This window comes from Lacerta agilis, chromosome 8 (assembly GCF_009819535.1).
Source record: "Lacerta agilis isolate rLacAgi1 chromosome 8, rLacAgi1.pri, whole genome shotgun sequence".
Taxonomy (NCBI): domain Eukaryota; kingdom Metazoa; phylum Chordata; class Lepidosauria; order Squamata; family Lacertidae; genus Lacerta; species Lacerta agilis.
In genome coordinates this window covers 76,162,161-76,179,678 of record NC_046319.1, presented here as the reverse complement: position 1 = coordinate 76,179,678, position 17,518 = coordinate 76,162,161, and the positions used below count along the sequence as shown (strand labels likewise).

Genomic DNA, 17,518 nt, shown 5'->3' with positions numbered 1-17,518 from the left:
CTCTTGCACCTCTCTGTTGAGGGTATTTATGTATGAGCACCTAAAAAAATTGTTAAGATCAGTACTGTATTGTATTAGTATACAGGTAAACAGGCCAGATCACACCAGACATTTAGAGCAGTTAACATACTACTTTAAACAACCAGGGCTTTCCCCAGGAAAACCTGGAAACTGTAGTTTGTTATGGGTGCTGAGATTCGTTAGGAGAACTACAGTTCCCAGAGCTCCCTGCAGGGGGATGTATTCATAAATGACTGTGATAATTGTAGCTCTATGAGGGAGGAAGTAGAGTCTCCTAACAACTCTCAGCACCCGTAACGAACTACAGTTCCCACACGATTCTTTCAGGGAAGCCTTCACAGTGCTCTGAATGTGTCCTACAGATTTGGCCTGCTCTCTCTCAGAACAGATGGTGGAAAATGACATGCAAGTGCAGGTGGTTGTCTCTTTGTACAACCTAATTGCAAGCTTCCCAGAGATATCTGCCTACTGCTTTTGAAAGCAGAATGATGGATGCTTCGTTTGACCCTCCTGTGGAACACAAGGAAGTATTAAGGAAAAGTTATTATTAAGACAGTAGCTGGGCAAGGAAATGGTGGGGGACGGTACATATAGAATAGGTGAACAAGAAGGACATACGTTTAGAGAAGATTGGAAAATTATTGAGTATATGTTGGGAAATTGTGTACACCTGAAAACGTTGGCAGCATTAAGATAAATTCAACAGTGTAAGTAAGTTTTGAAGGATGGAATAACGGAATACTGAATGGTTTAGTTTTTGTAAGATACGCAGGGATTTATGATGTGCAAAATGAACTATGGTAAGAGGAGAAGGGAAGTCATTGATATTTCGAGGATGTTTAAATGAGCATTCTAAATTTTAAAACAAAAAAATTAATGATAGATAGATAGATAGATAGATAGAGGAAACGGTGGGGATGGTAATAGTATTTCTCACTCTGACCTGGAGGAACCAGAAACTCAATGCAGGTTTTGCTTGTGAGCATGTGCTGGATGTCTTCTACACCAACTTACACCCATCCATACAGGTACAGGTAGGTAGCAGTGTTGGTCTGCCATAGTCAAAACAAAATAAAAAATAAAAAGGACTTTTAAATATATTTTTTATTTTGTTTCCACCAATACAGTGCCTCTGATCACATGCAGAATGCTCCAAAGAGGCACTTTTAAAACAATCGTTGTTAACAACAATCCCTTTGGACATTTGCAGACGTTTCAAAACCTCATTCTTTATTTAAATCACCACGATCTTGCAGAAATTAGATAAAAAAAGCCTGTCGTGGCACCTGGTCAAAAGAATGAAATCCTGGCTAAGCCAGTAAAACCTTGTCTTGTTGTCAACCAGGGAAGAAGTCTTTACACGTTCAACACCTGGTCAAATGAATTTTATCTGATTGCACCATATCGTCTTCTCCGCCTTGAGAACTAATAAGAGTAAACACCCAATTCCAGCTAAGGGCAAGAAATCGACAGGAGACTTCATTTGCCGCCTTTGAGCATGCCCAGAATATACGGCGCATGCTCAGTAGCATTGGAACAGGAGAATAGGGGGCGTTCCCGCCCTCCTTCAAGTGCCCGTACCGAATGTCACATGACTTGTCCAAGATGGCTGCGCCCATGTTGGTAAGTGACCTGGTGGAGGTGCATGGTTTTTTTCCTTGGCAATCTTCTCTTGGCCATATTAACAGCGGAGCTGGAAGGACCGGGGGTGGGAAGTCGGAAGCGAGGAAGTGTTTACTTTCAGATGGCCGGTGTGGGGAAGAGAATGTGCTATTGTGGCTGCTTTCCATGTGGCTGCTGGGGAAATGGATGTTTCCCCCCCAGACTAATCTCTGCTCTGCCCGGTTGTCACCCTTTCTACGGGCTCTTCGCCCGCGCCGTTAGCAGCAACTTGGCAGACAGAAATTAAGCAAGGGGCGCTTATTCCTACTGTTGAATTTCTCCGCAAGCAAAGGTTCCATTTGGAGGACTTTATCAGCAGCAAGAAATATCAACAGCCTTAGATATGCTGATGACACAACCTTGATGGCAGAAAGTGAGGAGGAATTAAAGAACCTTTTAATGAGGGTGAAAGGAGAGCGCAAAATAAGGTCTGAAGCTCAACATCAAAAAAACTAAGATCATGGCCACTGGTCCCATCACCTCCTTGCAAATAGAAGGGGAAGAAATGGAGGCAGTGAGAGATTTTGCTTTCTTAGGATCCATGATTACTGCAGATGGTGACAGCAGTCACAAAATTAAAAGATGCTTGCTTCTTGGGAGGAAAGCAATGGCAAACCTAGACAGCATCTTAAAAAGCAGAGACATCACCTTGCTGACAAAGGTCCGTATAGTTAAAGCTATGGGTTTCCAAGTAGTGATGTATGGAAGTGAGAGCTGGACCATAAAGAAGGCTGATTACCGAAGAATTGATGTTTTTTAATTCTGGTGCTGGAGGAGACTCTTGAGAGTCCCATGGACTCCAAGAAGATCAAACCTCTCCATTCTGAAGGAAATCAGCCCTGAGTGCTCACTGGAAGGACAGACTCTGAAGCTGAGGCTCCAGTACTTTGGCCACCTCATGAGAAGAGAAGACTCCCTGGAAAAGACCCTGATGTTGGGAAAGATGGAGGGCACAAGGAGAAGGGGACGACAGAGGATGAGATGGTTGGACAGTGTTCTCGAAGCTACCAACATGAGTCTGACCAAACTGCGGGAGGCAGTGGAAGGCAGGAGTGCCTGGCGTGCTCTGGTCCATGGGGTCACAAAGAGTTGGACACGACTAAACAACAACAACAATCAGCAGCAAGACATAAAAAAGTGGGAACCGGCATCTCCTGGGGGAAGAGGATGAGTGCTCATAGCTACACTGGTTAGCTTGGTTGCCAACTTCTTACTATACCAGAGCGGCTGTGCTTTTAACAGCTGTAACAAAAGAGATAATTTAGTAGCTGGAAACTTTCCCCATTACTGCATTTCTCTGCTGGGGATAGTTTCACCTGTTGCTTTTTTGCCTGACACCTCTTACTGCTAAAAGCACAGGAGCCTTGCTAGGAAGATGTCAGCAGCACATTCTCCCATCCCAGCAAAAAGGGTTCCTTAGCTGATGCTGCTCTTTCCCTTCCTCTCTCCTCTACAGTCATTCATGGAGTCAGTTGCTCATATACAGTAATAGAGAAATGTGTATTGGTTTCTGAGTAGCCGAGTCCATGAGTGTCTAGTCTTTTTTTGTTTTGGCTAAACTGAAACACCTACAGCTCCCTGGGTTTGCACTTGTTTTCATTAATGTGGATTCCAAAAGCAGTGTTTGCTGTGCGACCAGCTGGTGGTGCTATACATCAAGAAAAGATGCTGCTTCTGTGTTTTGGCTATTCTATTCTGCACAGCATTCGTAATATGTAATTTTATAATGTTGGGTTGCTGTTTCTGCCTGGCAGGGCTCTTGTGCTGTTAGTAACTGTGTGGAAGACAGAAAAAGTGTAGAAGGAGTTTTTGCCTTCACTGTTGTCTCCTTGCCAGGAAACCAGTCACCTGCTGGATTTCTGACCTTACCCAGGGTTGTGCCCTAATTAAAAGGGTTTATAGCTCAGTCCTGGCCATGTCTACTCCATTGTAAACCCTGCTGAATTTAGTGGGGCTTGCTCCCAGGAAGGCACAGTTAGGATTGCAGCCTAATCACATTTAGCTGAGAGTAAGCCCGGTTGAATTTTATGGAGCTTGCATCTGAGTAGACAGCGTTAAGCTTGTGCTGCTAATCCTCTATGTGTAATTAATTGGTTAAATCAAAATATTGCTACCTCTAATGGCAAACTCAGGTAGTAAGTGCCAACAGAAGCGGAGCCAAAACAAAATTTAGGTGTGTGGTTGGTTGTAAGGTTTGTGTGCACGTTCCTGCCCACTCCCCATATTTTGAGTTCACCTGAAATGTCTGAAGAGGACTATAGCGGATTGTTGAAGTGAGTTCATGAGGGGAGATGTGAACAGGAGACTTCCCTTGCTCACTGTGCAAAGTGGCAGCGGGGAGAGCACCTCAGCAGCACAGCAGAGGTCTCATCTCTGCAAATATCCAGAGGAATCTGGTTGCTTGCTGTTAAAAAGAGAACATTAACCTAGATGGACTGCATGTTGTGCTTCTCTTCCGTTCTTATGGCTGGCCAGGAAGAAAGTGTGAGAGGTAACTCTGAAACTGCTGCTGTGCAATCCGCCCCCCGCCCCCCTGGTGATTCATAACGCAACATCCTAATTGCTTAACTAGTCTGAGATTTTTTGAAGCGGATGCAGTCAGCCCTGCTGCGGTGCCAGAGGGCAACTTGTAAACAGGGCTTTTATTTTCCCTGGCTTGTGATTGATTAGGTTGTCAGCTAGACGGGCTGGGAAGAAATGTGGTCTGTTGGTTTCCCTCTTTGACATTTTCTTTCCTGTTTCTCTGCTTGAGAGCAACTGAGCCCTTAATATATCTGTTTGGCACCTTGGATTGCGGATGGGATTGCCAATTCCTTCCTGGGTTTTGTCTCTTATGAGCAGTGTGTTGTCTGCAGAAATTAGCAGATGGGGATGTTTGCTTGCCACACAGTTCTTTTATTATTATTTTTTTTACTCTGGCCAGTTTAGCAACCCTAGTTTGACAGATCTGGATGTAAGAGCTCCAGATCTGGATCCTGGTGAAACAAGATGAGCTCACCAGGAGGACCAACTGTTGGTTGTGCATATAAAATGGGAATTGTGGTGTATTTCTATGGGTGGGTGTAGAACAGTGGTCAGCAACCTTTTTCAGCTGTGGGCTGGTCCACCGTCCCACAGACCTTGTGGGGGGCCGGACTTTTTTTTTGGGGGGGGAATGAACAAATTCCTATGCCCCACAAACAACCCAGAGATGCATTTTAAATAAAAGGACACATTCTACTTATGTAAAAACATGCTGATTCCCGCACCGTCTGTGGGCCGGATTGAGAAGGCGATTGGGCCGCATCCAGCCCACGGGTCTTAGGTTGCCTACCCCTGGTTTAGAAGGAGGCAAAGAAAGGATAAGAGAGAGAGAGAGAGAGAGAGGACAGCAGATCTAAATAGATTGGAGACTAGCAAGTGCTTAAGAACACAACAGCCCTGCTGGATCAGACCAAATTTATTTATTTATTTATACATACATACATACCCTGCCTTTTCACCCTGATGGGACTCAAGGCAGCCTGCATATAAAAATAAGAACCACTAAAATATAAGGAGGAAAATCCACTCATTGAAAAACAGTTGAACATTGATAGAAGTAAGCGTAAATACATATATGTAATCTATAAAATCTATTAAAACTATACAAATGGTTACAAAAAAGGGGGCACGGCACCAGCCCCCTCGTTAAAAGCAGTCAGTTCCCAAAAAACTGTTGGAACAAAAAAGGGGGAAGGGCGGACTATTATTAATGCGTATAAACATATAAATAATCTTTGGCTGATTAATATTCTACAACTTTTTAAAAGTGTGGGAAGGGGAGTGTTATTGTTTCGCTGGTTTTTCGTTTGTTTGTTTTACAAATACCTCGGGTTACAGACTCCGCTAACCCGGAAGTAGTACCTCGGGTTAAGAACTTTACCTCAGGATGAGAACAGAAATTGCACCCCGGCGGCAGCGGGAGGCTCCATTAGCTAAAGTACCTCCGGTTGAGAACGGTTTCAGGTTAAGAACGGACCTCCAGAACGAATTAAGTTCGTAACCAGAGGTACCACTGTATATCACAATGTTTAGCTGGTGATATATTGCGATGTTGAAAACCACATATCGCTCAGCCCTAGATGGGAGTTGGAACCAACCAGCATATATAGAGCAGAATATATAAGTGCCAAAAATTATGTGGGAGAGTTATATTGCAGAATGAGTTAACAAGTGGCTGGACCTGGAAAAGTGGAAGAACGGTGCCCTAAAAAGGATTTATTGTGTTAATGTGGGAAATGGTCACGTTACATTTCCAAACTCCCGTTGTAGATGCAAGAAGGAATGAGACAAGGAAACTGCAATATTTCGACAAAATGTATCTGAAGAAGTGTGCATGCACACGAAAGCTCATACCAAGAACAAACTTGGTTGGTCTCTAAGGTGCTACTGGAAGGAATTTTTTATTTTATTTTGTTTTGACTATGGCAGACCAACATGGCTACCTACCTGTAACTCGACAAAATGTGTCTTCCTTTCCAAATAACTCTCTCTCTCCCCCACCCCTACCCCTGGTTTGTTCTTTCTCCAGTTCCAGCACAGCAGAGGCTTCGTCTCATTGTGTTACACTAGCCTCCGGTATAGGAGCAAATCAACTTTCCCTACTCCAGGTCCCGTGAAAAGCAAGTTTCTCCAGTACCTCTGCGACCGCTTCTATGACATCGAAACCATTGTAGACTTTGGCAAGAGGATAAGGATATGGAACGCACAAAGGAAGAACAGGTATATGCCCCTGCCTCGTGTTTTTCAGGAACGTTTCTGTTGGGAAAGTCAGGTGAGAGACCCACGTAGCAGAAGCTGTCCCCAGTTCCAATCACCACACAGAGGCAGCTTGAGGTCCAGGACACTTTACTGCTGCAGAAAATAAGGCTTCAGTAATACAGTTCCGGATGCTGATACAGCTTATAGGCTTTGCAGATTCAGATACAGGTAACTCCCCACTTACACACATTCAAGGCACGTGTGACCACAGATGCGTGCACCATTTTTGGCCCCGGAACACAACCTCCGTGCAAATGTACAGATATATACAAGCACAAAGTATTTCTGTGAGAGCCAGTGTGGTGTAGTGGTTAAGAGCGGTAGACTCGTAATCTGGTGAACCGGGTTCGCGTCTCCGCTCCTCCACATGCAGCTGCTGGGTGACCTTGGGCTAGTCACACTTCTCTGAAGTCTCTCAGCCCCACTCACCTCACAGAGGGTTTGTTGTGGGGGAGGGAGGGAAAGGAGAATGTGAGCCGCTTTGAGACTCCTTCGGGTAGTGATAAAGCGGGATATTGCTCCAGCAATTTAAGGCGTCACAGACTCCAGCTCACAGACAGACTCACTGACTGACTAATGAGCTGACATGCCTTAATCACTTATGGCAACGCTCCAGTGCCGCCTGTATAGCAACTGGCTTCGCTGACCTTGCACATGTTGCCTTACCTCCTACATGGGGTGAAATTAACCCCTTCCTCCACGTCCATTTCTTCCAACAGTTTCTACACCAGAGGTGACCCTCTGGGCATTGCTGGGCTCCCAACTCCCACCAGCCCCAGCCGACATGGCCAAAGGGAAGGGATGATGGGAGTTGTAGTCCGGGGGTTCCTTGGATCTGGACTGTTTTCACACACTAGCAATTCATCCTGTAGAATTCTACCCGTGATACTTCTTCAGCTGCACAATCAGAATGGATTTCGGGAACCAAAAAGTCGTACTGTATTGAAAAAATACGGCTCTCGAGCCCCCTGGCCCCAGAATGGCAACCAGGGGTTCTGTTTTGGCAGCTGTAACCCTGGTTTAAGGAGCCATTTGGCGCCTAGCTTATGTATCAGATTTTCCGACCCGGCTTACGTCTCAGTGCTGCCCTTGGAGAGCTCAGTGCGGAGGAAGATGGAGACGGAAGTTGGAAAGGAAAAAAGTGACTGAAAAATGAGCGTCATAAAGTGAGCTGCCTACCGCTTTAGGCCACGATTGTTTGTTTTGTTTCAATGCCCTGCTTTAATGTTTCTCGCTGTGGGATCGGGTGAACGACAAAGAGCTGGTTGCAAGTGATTTGAATGACTAATGTGTCCCAACTTGACCCTCAGATACAACATCCAGGCGAAGAACTGTTTCGGGGAAAATATCGCAGCTGCCGTCTTTGTCCTGGCTTTGAAGGGAAGTATTAGGTATGTCAAACGTGCTCCGGGCAAAGCATTGCATTGTGGGAGTTACCTGAGGATCTTCTCAAAGACTCTTGATCCCCTGAGGGCCTCTATAGATTCCCTTTTGGCGTTTTCTTTGATGTTCTTTCCGGTTTTATAGCCCAAGGCAGCTAGAATAAAATTGGGAGGGTGGCTTGTTCTGCCAGTTTTCTCTGGGAAAAAAACAGAAAGACAGTCACGGGATATAATAACCAAGGGAAAAAGTATAAAATACTCAGCCGTGACAATCCCTGAAACGAGATGGAGATGTAGTAAAGATATAACCCAAACTTAACTCAACTCCAAAAAATTGGGGTGAGGGCCCCTAAACAACTAAGTGGAATTAGACAAAAATATATACAACTCAAATGAAAACCCTCATAACAAAAACCCTAACGAGATGCCGGCTCTTCCTCGTTTCACTGGATAGAGTCTGTTTCCTCAGAGGGAAATTAATTATAGAAACTACAGAAAGCTACGGAAGTCAAACCAAAAGAATAAAGAGCAGTAGGGGGAGAATCCTCCCAAACTATTTCATGTTAGTTGAACTCAGGTTAGCTAACCTAAACAATTTTGATAGCAAAACTCATTACTTTGAAAAAACGAAGCCGCACGGGCTCCTGTGACAAGATGCTACAAAAACATGATTAATTCCACTTAGTTGTTTAGGGGCCCTCACCCCAATTTTTTGGAGTTGCGTTGAGTTAAGTTTGGGTTATATCTTTACTACATCTCCATCTCGTTTCAGGGATTGTCACTGCTGAGTATTTTATACTTTTTTCCTTAGTTTTCTCTGGGAGCCATTTTGTTGACCCCAGTCACTCATGGATTTTAAACCACCTCTAGAAACCCCTCAGGAAAGGAGAGAGAAAAGCCTTTTAAACAGACGTAGCTATTGTTTGCAGCGCCTGTTTGTTTCTTGTTACACAAAAATACGTACAATGTATTTCAAAGCATAGGTAAAAATACGTTGCCCCCTTTTCTTTTTTCAATAAATTTACCAATGAATAAATTTTATTTATTGGTACTTATTCAGAGTTATGCAGAAATACATATGCATTGTAAAGTATATTTTTATATAATATGCTGAGATAAAACAGAGATAAGAAAAGAGCAAAGTCAGAAAGAAGAAAGTATAAGAAAATGAGAAATCTAAAGAAGAGAAAGCAAGAGAAAAGGAAAAGAAACAAAAAACTAATGAAAGATACAGTAGAAAAAAGGAGTTCTGACTCTCTGCATCTACATATGATTTTCATTCTTTAAGATCCAACCTCTTTAAGATCTCTTCTATAAACCAGTATTTTTTTTTCAATCTTAAAATCCAGATATTACAACTTCATTTTCTCTTTCAGGCAGAAAGTCCTAAGAGATTTTCAATCCTTAACAAATGTTAGTAGTGATTTTTCTCTAATTAAACATGTTAGCTTAGCCATCTCAGCCAAGTCCAATAATTTTATCAGCCATTCCTCTATAGTGGGTAAGGCTGCGTCTTTCCATCTTTTCGCGTGTAGTAGTCTCGCCACATTAGTCATAAATTGGAGTAATTGTCCATAATCCTTTTCTAATTGTATTTCCATTAGCCCTAATAGAAAGAGTTCTGGCTTCAGTTGGATATTAACTGGTAAAAATATGTTGCAGTAGAAGCATATTTGCGTAAAAACACGTGCGATTAAAAAAAAAATGCACAAAGGATGCCTCCATAGCTGTAACAGCAAACCGTATTGCCTAAGGCCGTCAAAGACCTCTGAAAAAAGGTTAAGTTTTTACCTGGTGCTACCACAGAGCCAAGGGCTTGCTGATCAGGAGGTTGGCGGTTCGAATCCCCACGACAGGGTGAGCTCCCGTTGCTCGGTCCCAGCTCCTGCCCACCTAGCAGTTCAAAAGCACGTCAAAGTGCAAGTAGATAAATAGGTACCACTCCGGCGGGAAGGTAAGCGGCGTTTCTGTGCGCTGCTCTGGTTCGCCAGAAGTGGCTTAGTCCTGCTGGCCACATGACCCGGATGTTGTACATCGGCTCCCTCAGCCAGTAAAGCGAGATGAGCGCCGCAACCCCAGAGTCGGACACGAGTGGACCTAATGGTCAGGGGTCCCTTTACCCTTTACCTTTACCTGCCAAGGAGCCAGGTAGACATCACTGGGTAGAGCAGGCATCCCCAAACTCAGCCCTCCAGATGTTTTGAGACTACAGTTCCCATCATCCCTGACAACTGGTCCTGTTAGCTAGGGATGATGGGAGTTGTAGTCCCAGAACATCTGGAGGTCCGGGTTTGGGGGTGCCTGGGGTAGATCATGCTATAATGGGGACCAGAAAAGGCCCTTTCCCCCTTCCCATCATTCTCTGAGCTTCTCTCAAAGTTAGAACCTGTTACAGTAAGTGTCCCAACCTAAGAACGGTCTTACGAATTCCGTAGAGAGAAAAAGCCAGATTCTGAAATCTGAATAATCTTGCCAGTTTTGCACCCCTTGCACGCACACGCACGCCATCTGCTTCCTGCCTTTTGCTGAAGCTGACCCGTGAAAGAACCACCTGCAAGAACGGGTTGTGTCAAAGCAATGTGGTTTTTGTTTTAGGCTCCGGGGCTCAACGGAATGGGAGGACAAGACGGGCGGCTTGGTTTTCCTACAAGATAAAGACGCCTGCTTGGAAGGAGCCAACCTCAGCGGCTCCATCATCAACTACGACGGCCTGGATAACCTGGGTAATAAGACGACGTGCTTTTCAGAGGGCTTTCAGGTGGACGGACCTGTGTCGTGCTTGCTGTAGGAATAGGCAGGTGTAGGGTCTGGGTTCAAATGTATCCGTCCTCCTAGCCCCACAGCAGCACCCTAGGTAGGCAGGGGGACGGGAGGGGCTGGGGGAGAGAGGAGGGGAGAGAGAGAAGCCCCCTCTGCCGTGTGTGCATGCGCGCTCACACACACTCCGGCCCACCAGGAGGTTTGTGGTGTGGTGAACCTGCCCACCCCCTAAAAAGCTTGCCGACCCCTGGTATAAATAAATAAATACATCATAATAACAGGGTTGCAGAGTTCTGATTTGTATCTCTTTTTAGCACTGGACACACACCTGTCTGGACCACGTTACACGCCGGCAGGCATTGCAGTGGGTTGGGCTGGATGACCCTAGGGGTCCCTTCCAGCTCTGCGATTTGAAGACTGGCCACAGCCAGTTTACAAACCTGCTTTTCCATCCCGCCTTCCCTCACGCAGTCAACCAAAGAAACCTGAAGCAGCTGTACCTCAGCAGGTGCCCCTACATCGACGACTGGAGTCTGAGCCGCCTTCACAACTTCGCAGATACCCTGGAGGAGCTTTCGCTGGCTGGATGCCCGCAGGTCACTGAGAGGGGGCTGGCCTGCCTCCACCAGCTCGAGTGAGTACCAGTCAGTCGAGGGGCTCTGAGTCCCGTTGCCTAGTGAGCAGGGGCTAGGAGTCTCTGGGGAACTCTTGCCTGAGAGCAGAATCCACGTACAAAATCAGAGGTCAGGGAACGCAGATGATCACAGAGCCAAGGGTCAAATGGAGAGCAGGAAGCAGCAAGTTAGGGCCAGGAACCACAGGCGTTGTTTCCAGGCCCTGGCTGCTGCTGAGAGCTGTGTTTAAGAAGGCTGAAGCCAGTTGGTGCTCATCAGTGCCTTCTCTTCCGTGTCCTCGAAAGCTGATCAGCTGCAGTTGGAGACACAACACCTTCTCCCCCTTCAGGCTGCAGTTCAACAGGAGAAGCTGACCCCTGCCCCGTGACAGAGGGGCTTGTACTGGCACATTTGTAAAGTGCCGGAGGCCATCACAGCAGCCCCAAAAACCACTTCCCCAAAAATTCAGACGCAGTGGATTTGCAGACTTCCTCTGTGCCAGTCTATGGCTGGGGCTGATGGCAGTTGTAGTGCACCTGGTTGGGGGTGGGGCACCTGGTTGGCAATGGCAGCTCTATGCTAACCTGCCAGAGAGACAAGCTGTGAAACTTGAAAGCCTTGCCATCACCTCATTTGCCTTGCCCGGAGCGAGAAAGAGCAGGTTGTAGCCTAAGTGCTCCGGCAGGCAATGGCCTGGCTCACAATAATCTCAAGAATCCTTAGTTAAAATAAATGATGGCTTGATGTGCTAGTGCACTGCTCCCAAAATTGACTTGCAAGCACTTCTCTCTCTCTCTCTCTCTCTCTCTCTCTCTCTCTCTCTCTCTCTCTCTCTCACACACACACACACACACACACACACACACACACACACAAACACACACACAAGCACACACTCCTGTTACTGCTGGGAAACAAGCCATGGTCCGGTTTGTCATAATGACCAGTCCAGACTTATGGTTTATTTCCCCCACTAACAAATCTGGGTTTCGAGATAAACAAGCCACAAGTTATGAAAACCCAGTAGGATAGTAAGGGGAGAAGTGGATATGAGGACAGCTGTGGGAGCAGTGGGCACCTTTTGAGGAAAGCAGCCTGGTGGGACGAATTTGGCCTGTTGTTCAGAAGTTCCCCTCCTCTGGTCTGATGTGGCTCGAGCAGCTGAAATAATTGTAGTTTGCTTCTCCCTTTGTGTTCTCCATCCATAAGAAGAGCCTGCGGGATCAGGCCAGGGACCCACCTAGTCCTGCCTCCTGGTCTCACAGGGGCCGACCAGGGCCTCCGGTGGGAAAGCACCAAGCCCGCCTCGAACACAGGAGCTCTCTTCCCCTCCTGGGGTTCCCAGCTATGGAGGTACAGCTCAGCCATCACCCTTCAGATTAAGTGCAAAAGGTGACTTGAGCAGCTAAAGGCAGGAGTATATTTAGACAACTACGATCCAAAGCCTTCCTATAATAATAATAATAATAATTTATTATTTATACCCCTCGCAAGCTTTCAGCGCCAAACGTGCTTCCGCAGAGTAATGGATTAAAACTGGTACACACGAAACACACACACACACAGAGTTGTTTTTCATGTGTACCAGTTTTAATCCATTACTCTGAGTTTGCGGAAGCACATTCGTATTTGAAGTCTGATGTCTGGGCTCTGCCTCCGCAGCTGGAGGCAGCAATGTTTGCTGGATACCAGTTACCGGAAACCACAGGAGGGGAAGGGGGCTGCTGTGTTTTGAGTACTGCTTGGGGGTTTCCTGGTTGGCCCCTGTGAGAACAGGAGGCTGGACTAGATGGGCCCCCTGGCCTGATCCTGCAGGCTGTTCTTACAGATGGAGAACCTGTGGCCTTCCAGAAGTTGCTGGACTACGGTTCCCAAGAGTTGCAAAGGACGATGGGAGTTGTAGTCCAGAAGCGTTTGGAAGGTTTGCCTGTCCCCGATCTAAACCACGTGGACCGAAAGGCGAGGGAAGCACTTCTTCTTCTTTTCTTTTTTTTATTTCCAGACATAAATAACAACAAATAAAGTGTTACATACTCCAAATAAGAGTTCCAGAATTCACACATATTTCATCATGATCTATCTTTTTCGTATACCATATATATTTCCCCTCCCTCCTACTCCCCCCTCTGCTTCCCCTCGCCCATCTGTGATCTCATATCTGATAATTCCAGTTATTGTTACCTTTCCAGTTGCATTGTTTTTAAATACGTCTATTTTTAACTTCGGATCGCTTTCTGTCTTTCTTTTCCCATGCGCTTTCACACCTCATGCTACCACAATTTTAATTCAGAGCACTACTTCTCCATGTAACCTTTCAGCCCTTCCCACTCTTTGATTAAATCTTGATTTGAGCGGCCCCTGATGTTAGCTGTCAGTTTGGCCATTTCAACAAATTCTATTAATTTACATCTCCATTCTGCTAGTGTCGGGATCTTACCGCCTCTCCAGTTTTTCCATGAGTCAGGCAGAGGCAACTGTGGAATCAGGACAATCTGGAAGAGGTTCAGGTCATGGAGCATCTCCTTGATTTGCAACCCTGAGTCAGGACAGGGTGTGGTCGTTGCAGATGAGCTGTTCCTTTCGGCTTTCTGGCACCCACAGTGTCGCCAGTTTTCCAAAGGTGATTTCCCCTTTCGGTTGTTCAGGACTGCCCCGTGATGTTGAATGGCAGGAACATCAGGACCGAGAAAAGGAAATGTTTCTCCACACAACCTGCCATTAGCTTATGGAATTCCCTGCCACTAAAATTCCACCAGCTTGGGTGTATATTTGTTTATTTATTTATAAAAGGATTAAGCAACATTTATGGAGCAGCCAACCTGCCGAGGGCTAAATGGAACCTCCACATTCAGAGGCACTGTACCTTCGCACCCTTCATAATTCTCTGTTTTAGTAATACTCCAGAAAGCTAGCCGATCTGGTTTGTTGAATTTGTGCGTTGCTCGTAAGTCCCAAAGTGATTTACAAGAACCAAATAAGTGATACAGTAGGAAATACAAAAACATATTAAATATATATATATAATCAAAGTAAACACAAAGCAGGCTAAAAAAAATGCATGGGGGTGGTCATGTAAGTTAACCTGAAGCCCTGCAGATTAAAAACAGGACTGTTGTTGTTGTTACTTGAATTTATATATTGTCCTATACCCAGGGGTCTCAGGGCAGTTCACAGAATAAAATCAAGATATAAAACCACAAAATACATAATAAAAATAAAAACAACAATTCAATAGCCCAGCCCACCCCCCAAAAAACACATTTTAAAAGGGCATAGGATGTAAATCAGATCAACCAAAGGCCTGGTTGAAAAGGAACGTTTTAAAAGTGTATAATGAAGGCGCCAGGCGAACTTCCCTGGAGAGAACATGGGAGTGGGCGGTTCTTTCTCAGCCCAGTGGACACGTGTCCTTATGGGAGGGGGCAGAGGCAAAAAAGTGGCCAGGGCAACAGATGTGGCTTTTACCTTTGCACAACAGGGCTACATTCCAGCCATGTACAAAACAGACATTTCTGCAACGCCCCTGTCCATCCAGCCAAATGAGAGGCACTCAAAAGACTTATTCCAGCTAATGAACAATCACCTGAGGAGGAGCGATGGAGCAACTCTGGTGGAAGACCCGTCACAACCCAGGAAGCATCTCAAGGGGTTCTGTATTCAGTCCCTGGGTGCGAGTCCCTAGTTTAAGCTTCTGTTTACGAAATCTACCGTATTTTTCGCTCCATAAGACGCACTTTTTCCCTCCTTAAAAGTAAGGGGAAATGTCTGTGCGTCTTATGGAGCGAATGCATGGTCCCTGGAGCCAAATTGCCTAGGGGCCAAAAGCAGATCGTGCTCTTTTTTTTACAAAGAGAGAAGGGGGTGTTGAACGGAAGCCGCTGAACAGCTGTTCAGCAAGTGATCGGAGAGAGATAAGGCTCCCTTTCCAGCCCCACCCCCTTGCCTGGGCCTCCATTGTTGAATGCAGAGAGAGGCTGTTTGTTTCCCCAGTGACATGTGACTGGCTGATTAGATTATCTGTCTGAAAACTGTAGAAATGGCTGTAGGACTAGAAGCTGCAGAACTGTGAGTTAAACCCCCTAAGAACGGGGCTTTTCCCTTTGCAAAGAAAGCTGCACCACTTTCAGCTGATCCTCAAAAAGCAGGGCTTTTCCCTTTGCAAAAAAAAGCTGCACCACTTTCAGCTGATACTCAAAAAAACAGGGCTTTTCCCTTTTCAAAAAAAAAAGCTGCACCACTTTCAGCTGATCCTCAAAAAGCAGGGCTTTTCCCTTTGCAAAAAAAGCTGCACCACTTTCAGCTGATACTCAAAAAAAGCAGGGCTTTCCCCCTTTCCTCCTCTTAAAAACTAGGTGCGTCTTATGTTCAGGTGCGTCTTATGGCGCGAAAAAATGCGGTATATTTCTCTTCTCACTGCAGAAAGTCCTGAAGTGGCTTCCAACCCAAGTAAAAACACAATAGCAAAATAAAAAATTTTAAAAAACCCAAAACACATAACTTTGTTGAAATCACACTGAAGGATATTCAAGGATGCAGTATCATAAAGGGGTTTATCCCCGACGTAACCCCTCCACCCAGCCTATGGTGAACCGTGAAACAAACCATTCAATCATGGGTCAGAACTTCTGCACCCGTATTTTAAAAGAAACAGCGTCCTTGCATTGAGACACTATGTGTTTGTGTCACGGCTTAGAGGAGGCCTTGCCATTCTGTTCTAAGATTACGTTTGCCGTCTTGCATAAAGGCCAAGATTAGTTTTCATAAAGGCTAAATTAGTATTTGGCTCAGTTAATTGGGGGCACTGTTTTACTCGAGCAGGACGCGGTTAACTGATTGCTGCAATTGATTAATTGGCCGCACACCGGAGCGCTCATTAAAATCCCCCCCTGATTAATCCATTAAGGCCTTGGGTGTTTAATCTACCGTCGAGTAAACACTTGCAACTCTGCCGAAATCCCTCCCTGCTTTTTTTTTTGCTCTCTGTTGGTAAAAATGCGCGAAGGGATCACAGCCACGAGCATTACACATGGGCAGGAGGCCAGGAGTGCAATGGAAATGGCTAAGGAACTCTCCCTTCCTTGTCCTTTCAGGAATCTCAGGTTCTTGGATGTCTCCGACCTGCCCTCCGTCCGCCACAAAGAATTGGTCCGGATCCTGCTGGAGGAAATGCTGCCTCAGTGTCACATTGTGGGGATGGACTGCCCCGAGGGGGTGGACCTGCCCTTGGACTCTGACAAACGCGGAGGCGAAATAGACAAGGAGCACCAGGGAGGTGCTGGAAGCCAGAAAAATAGAGAAGTCTCCATTTGAATGGGGAGGGCCGCGTCTCAGAGACTCTTGCCCCCACCACCCCAAGCAGATCGGAGCGTTCCCCCAAATTTCTCTGGTCCCTCTTTGCAACCAGGCAACACAAAGACAACAAAAGACGTGGTTTCTCCAAAGCAGGGGTGGGGAATCTGTAGCCCTCCAGGTGCTGCTGGACTCCAACTCCCATCAGCCCCGGCCAGCTTGGTTGGTGTTGAGGCATGATGGGACTTGGAGTCTAACAACACAGTTTCCCCACCCCTGTTCTAAAGAATGCCTGCGCTACGGTCATTTCACCTTCCTTATGTTCCTCCACGTAATAAACAGACCCTCCGTATTCTGGCAGTGTGTGCCTCTGAGCTTTTATCGTTCCCTTTTTAAAAAAAAGTTTGGTGAGCACACCAGAACCAGAGTTGTCGTCTCGTGAGACAATGGAGTGCGCCTCTGGGGGTGAAGTCAGAGGGCTGTGTTGGCAGCACTGAAGTGACCTTCCTGGGGCTCAAGCTTGGGCAGTGTGGATGGAGGTCCTGGCTGATCAGTTGACCAGACCCCCCTCTCGGCCTCTCTGATGCCGGTCCAACGGAAAGCTGAGCAAGATGTTGGGCACCAGCTTGGCTGCAGGAGTTGCCGGAAGGGGGCGTACCAGGCACCATCCAACCGCCTTAGGGACAACTTCAGATTTGTGTAGGGTTTACTCCGCAGCCTTTTCTTCTCCCAAAGATATCCTGCAAGGCGGCAAAGGGTTAGGACCAGAGTTTCCCTTCTCCTAGATGGGCCACCTTCCCAGGTTGACGAGCCCCATCTGCCCTTAGGACGAAAGCAGTTTTGGGTGCTGTAAGGACGTTCAGTGGTTGCTCATGAGAAATCGGCCAAACTCAGAACCTCTAAAACTAAGTTCTTTATTGTGCAGATATTTACAGTGGAGCAAAAGTTCAAACGTCCATCTCATCCCTCTGCAGAGTTCAGGAATGAACCCTTCCGGTTCTTTGTCCA

At 46.2% G+C, this 17,518-nt stretch overlaps 1 protein-coding gene across 1 annotated transcript; it reads left to right on the top strand.

The window, feature by feature from the left end:
• Positions 1 to 1,559: 1,559 nt before the first annotated feature.
• DMAC2 (distal membrane arm assembly complex 2) lies at positions 1,560 to 16,867 on the top strand. Its single transcript, XM_033158408.1, has 6 exons — positions 1,560 to 1,644; positions 6,236 to 6,426; positions 7,776 to 7,856; positions 10,443 to 10,570; positions 11,079 to 11,241; positions 16,312 to 16,867. The coding sequence occupies exons 1-6, from the start codon at positions 1,606 to 1,608 to the stop codon at positions 16,529 to 16,531; spliced, it is 822 nt and encodes a 273-aa protein (XP_033014299.1). The 5' UTR covers positions 1,560 to 1,605; the 3' UTR covers positions 16,532 to 16,867.
• Positions 16,868 to 17,518: the final 651 nt, after the last annotated feature.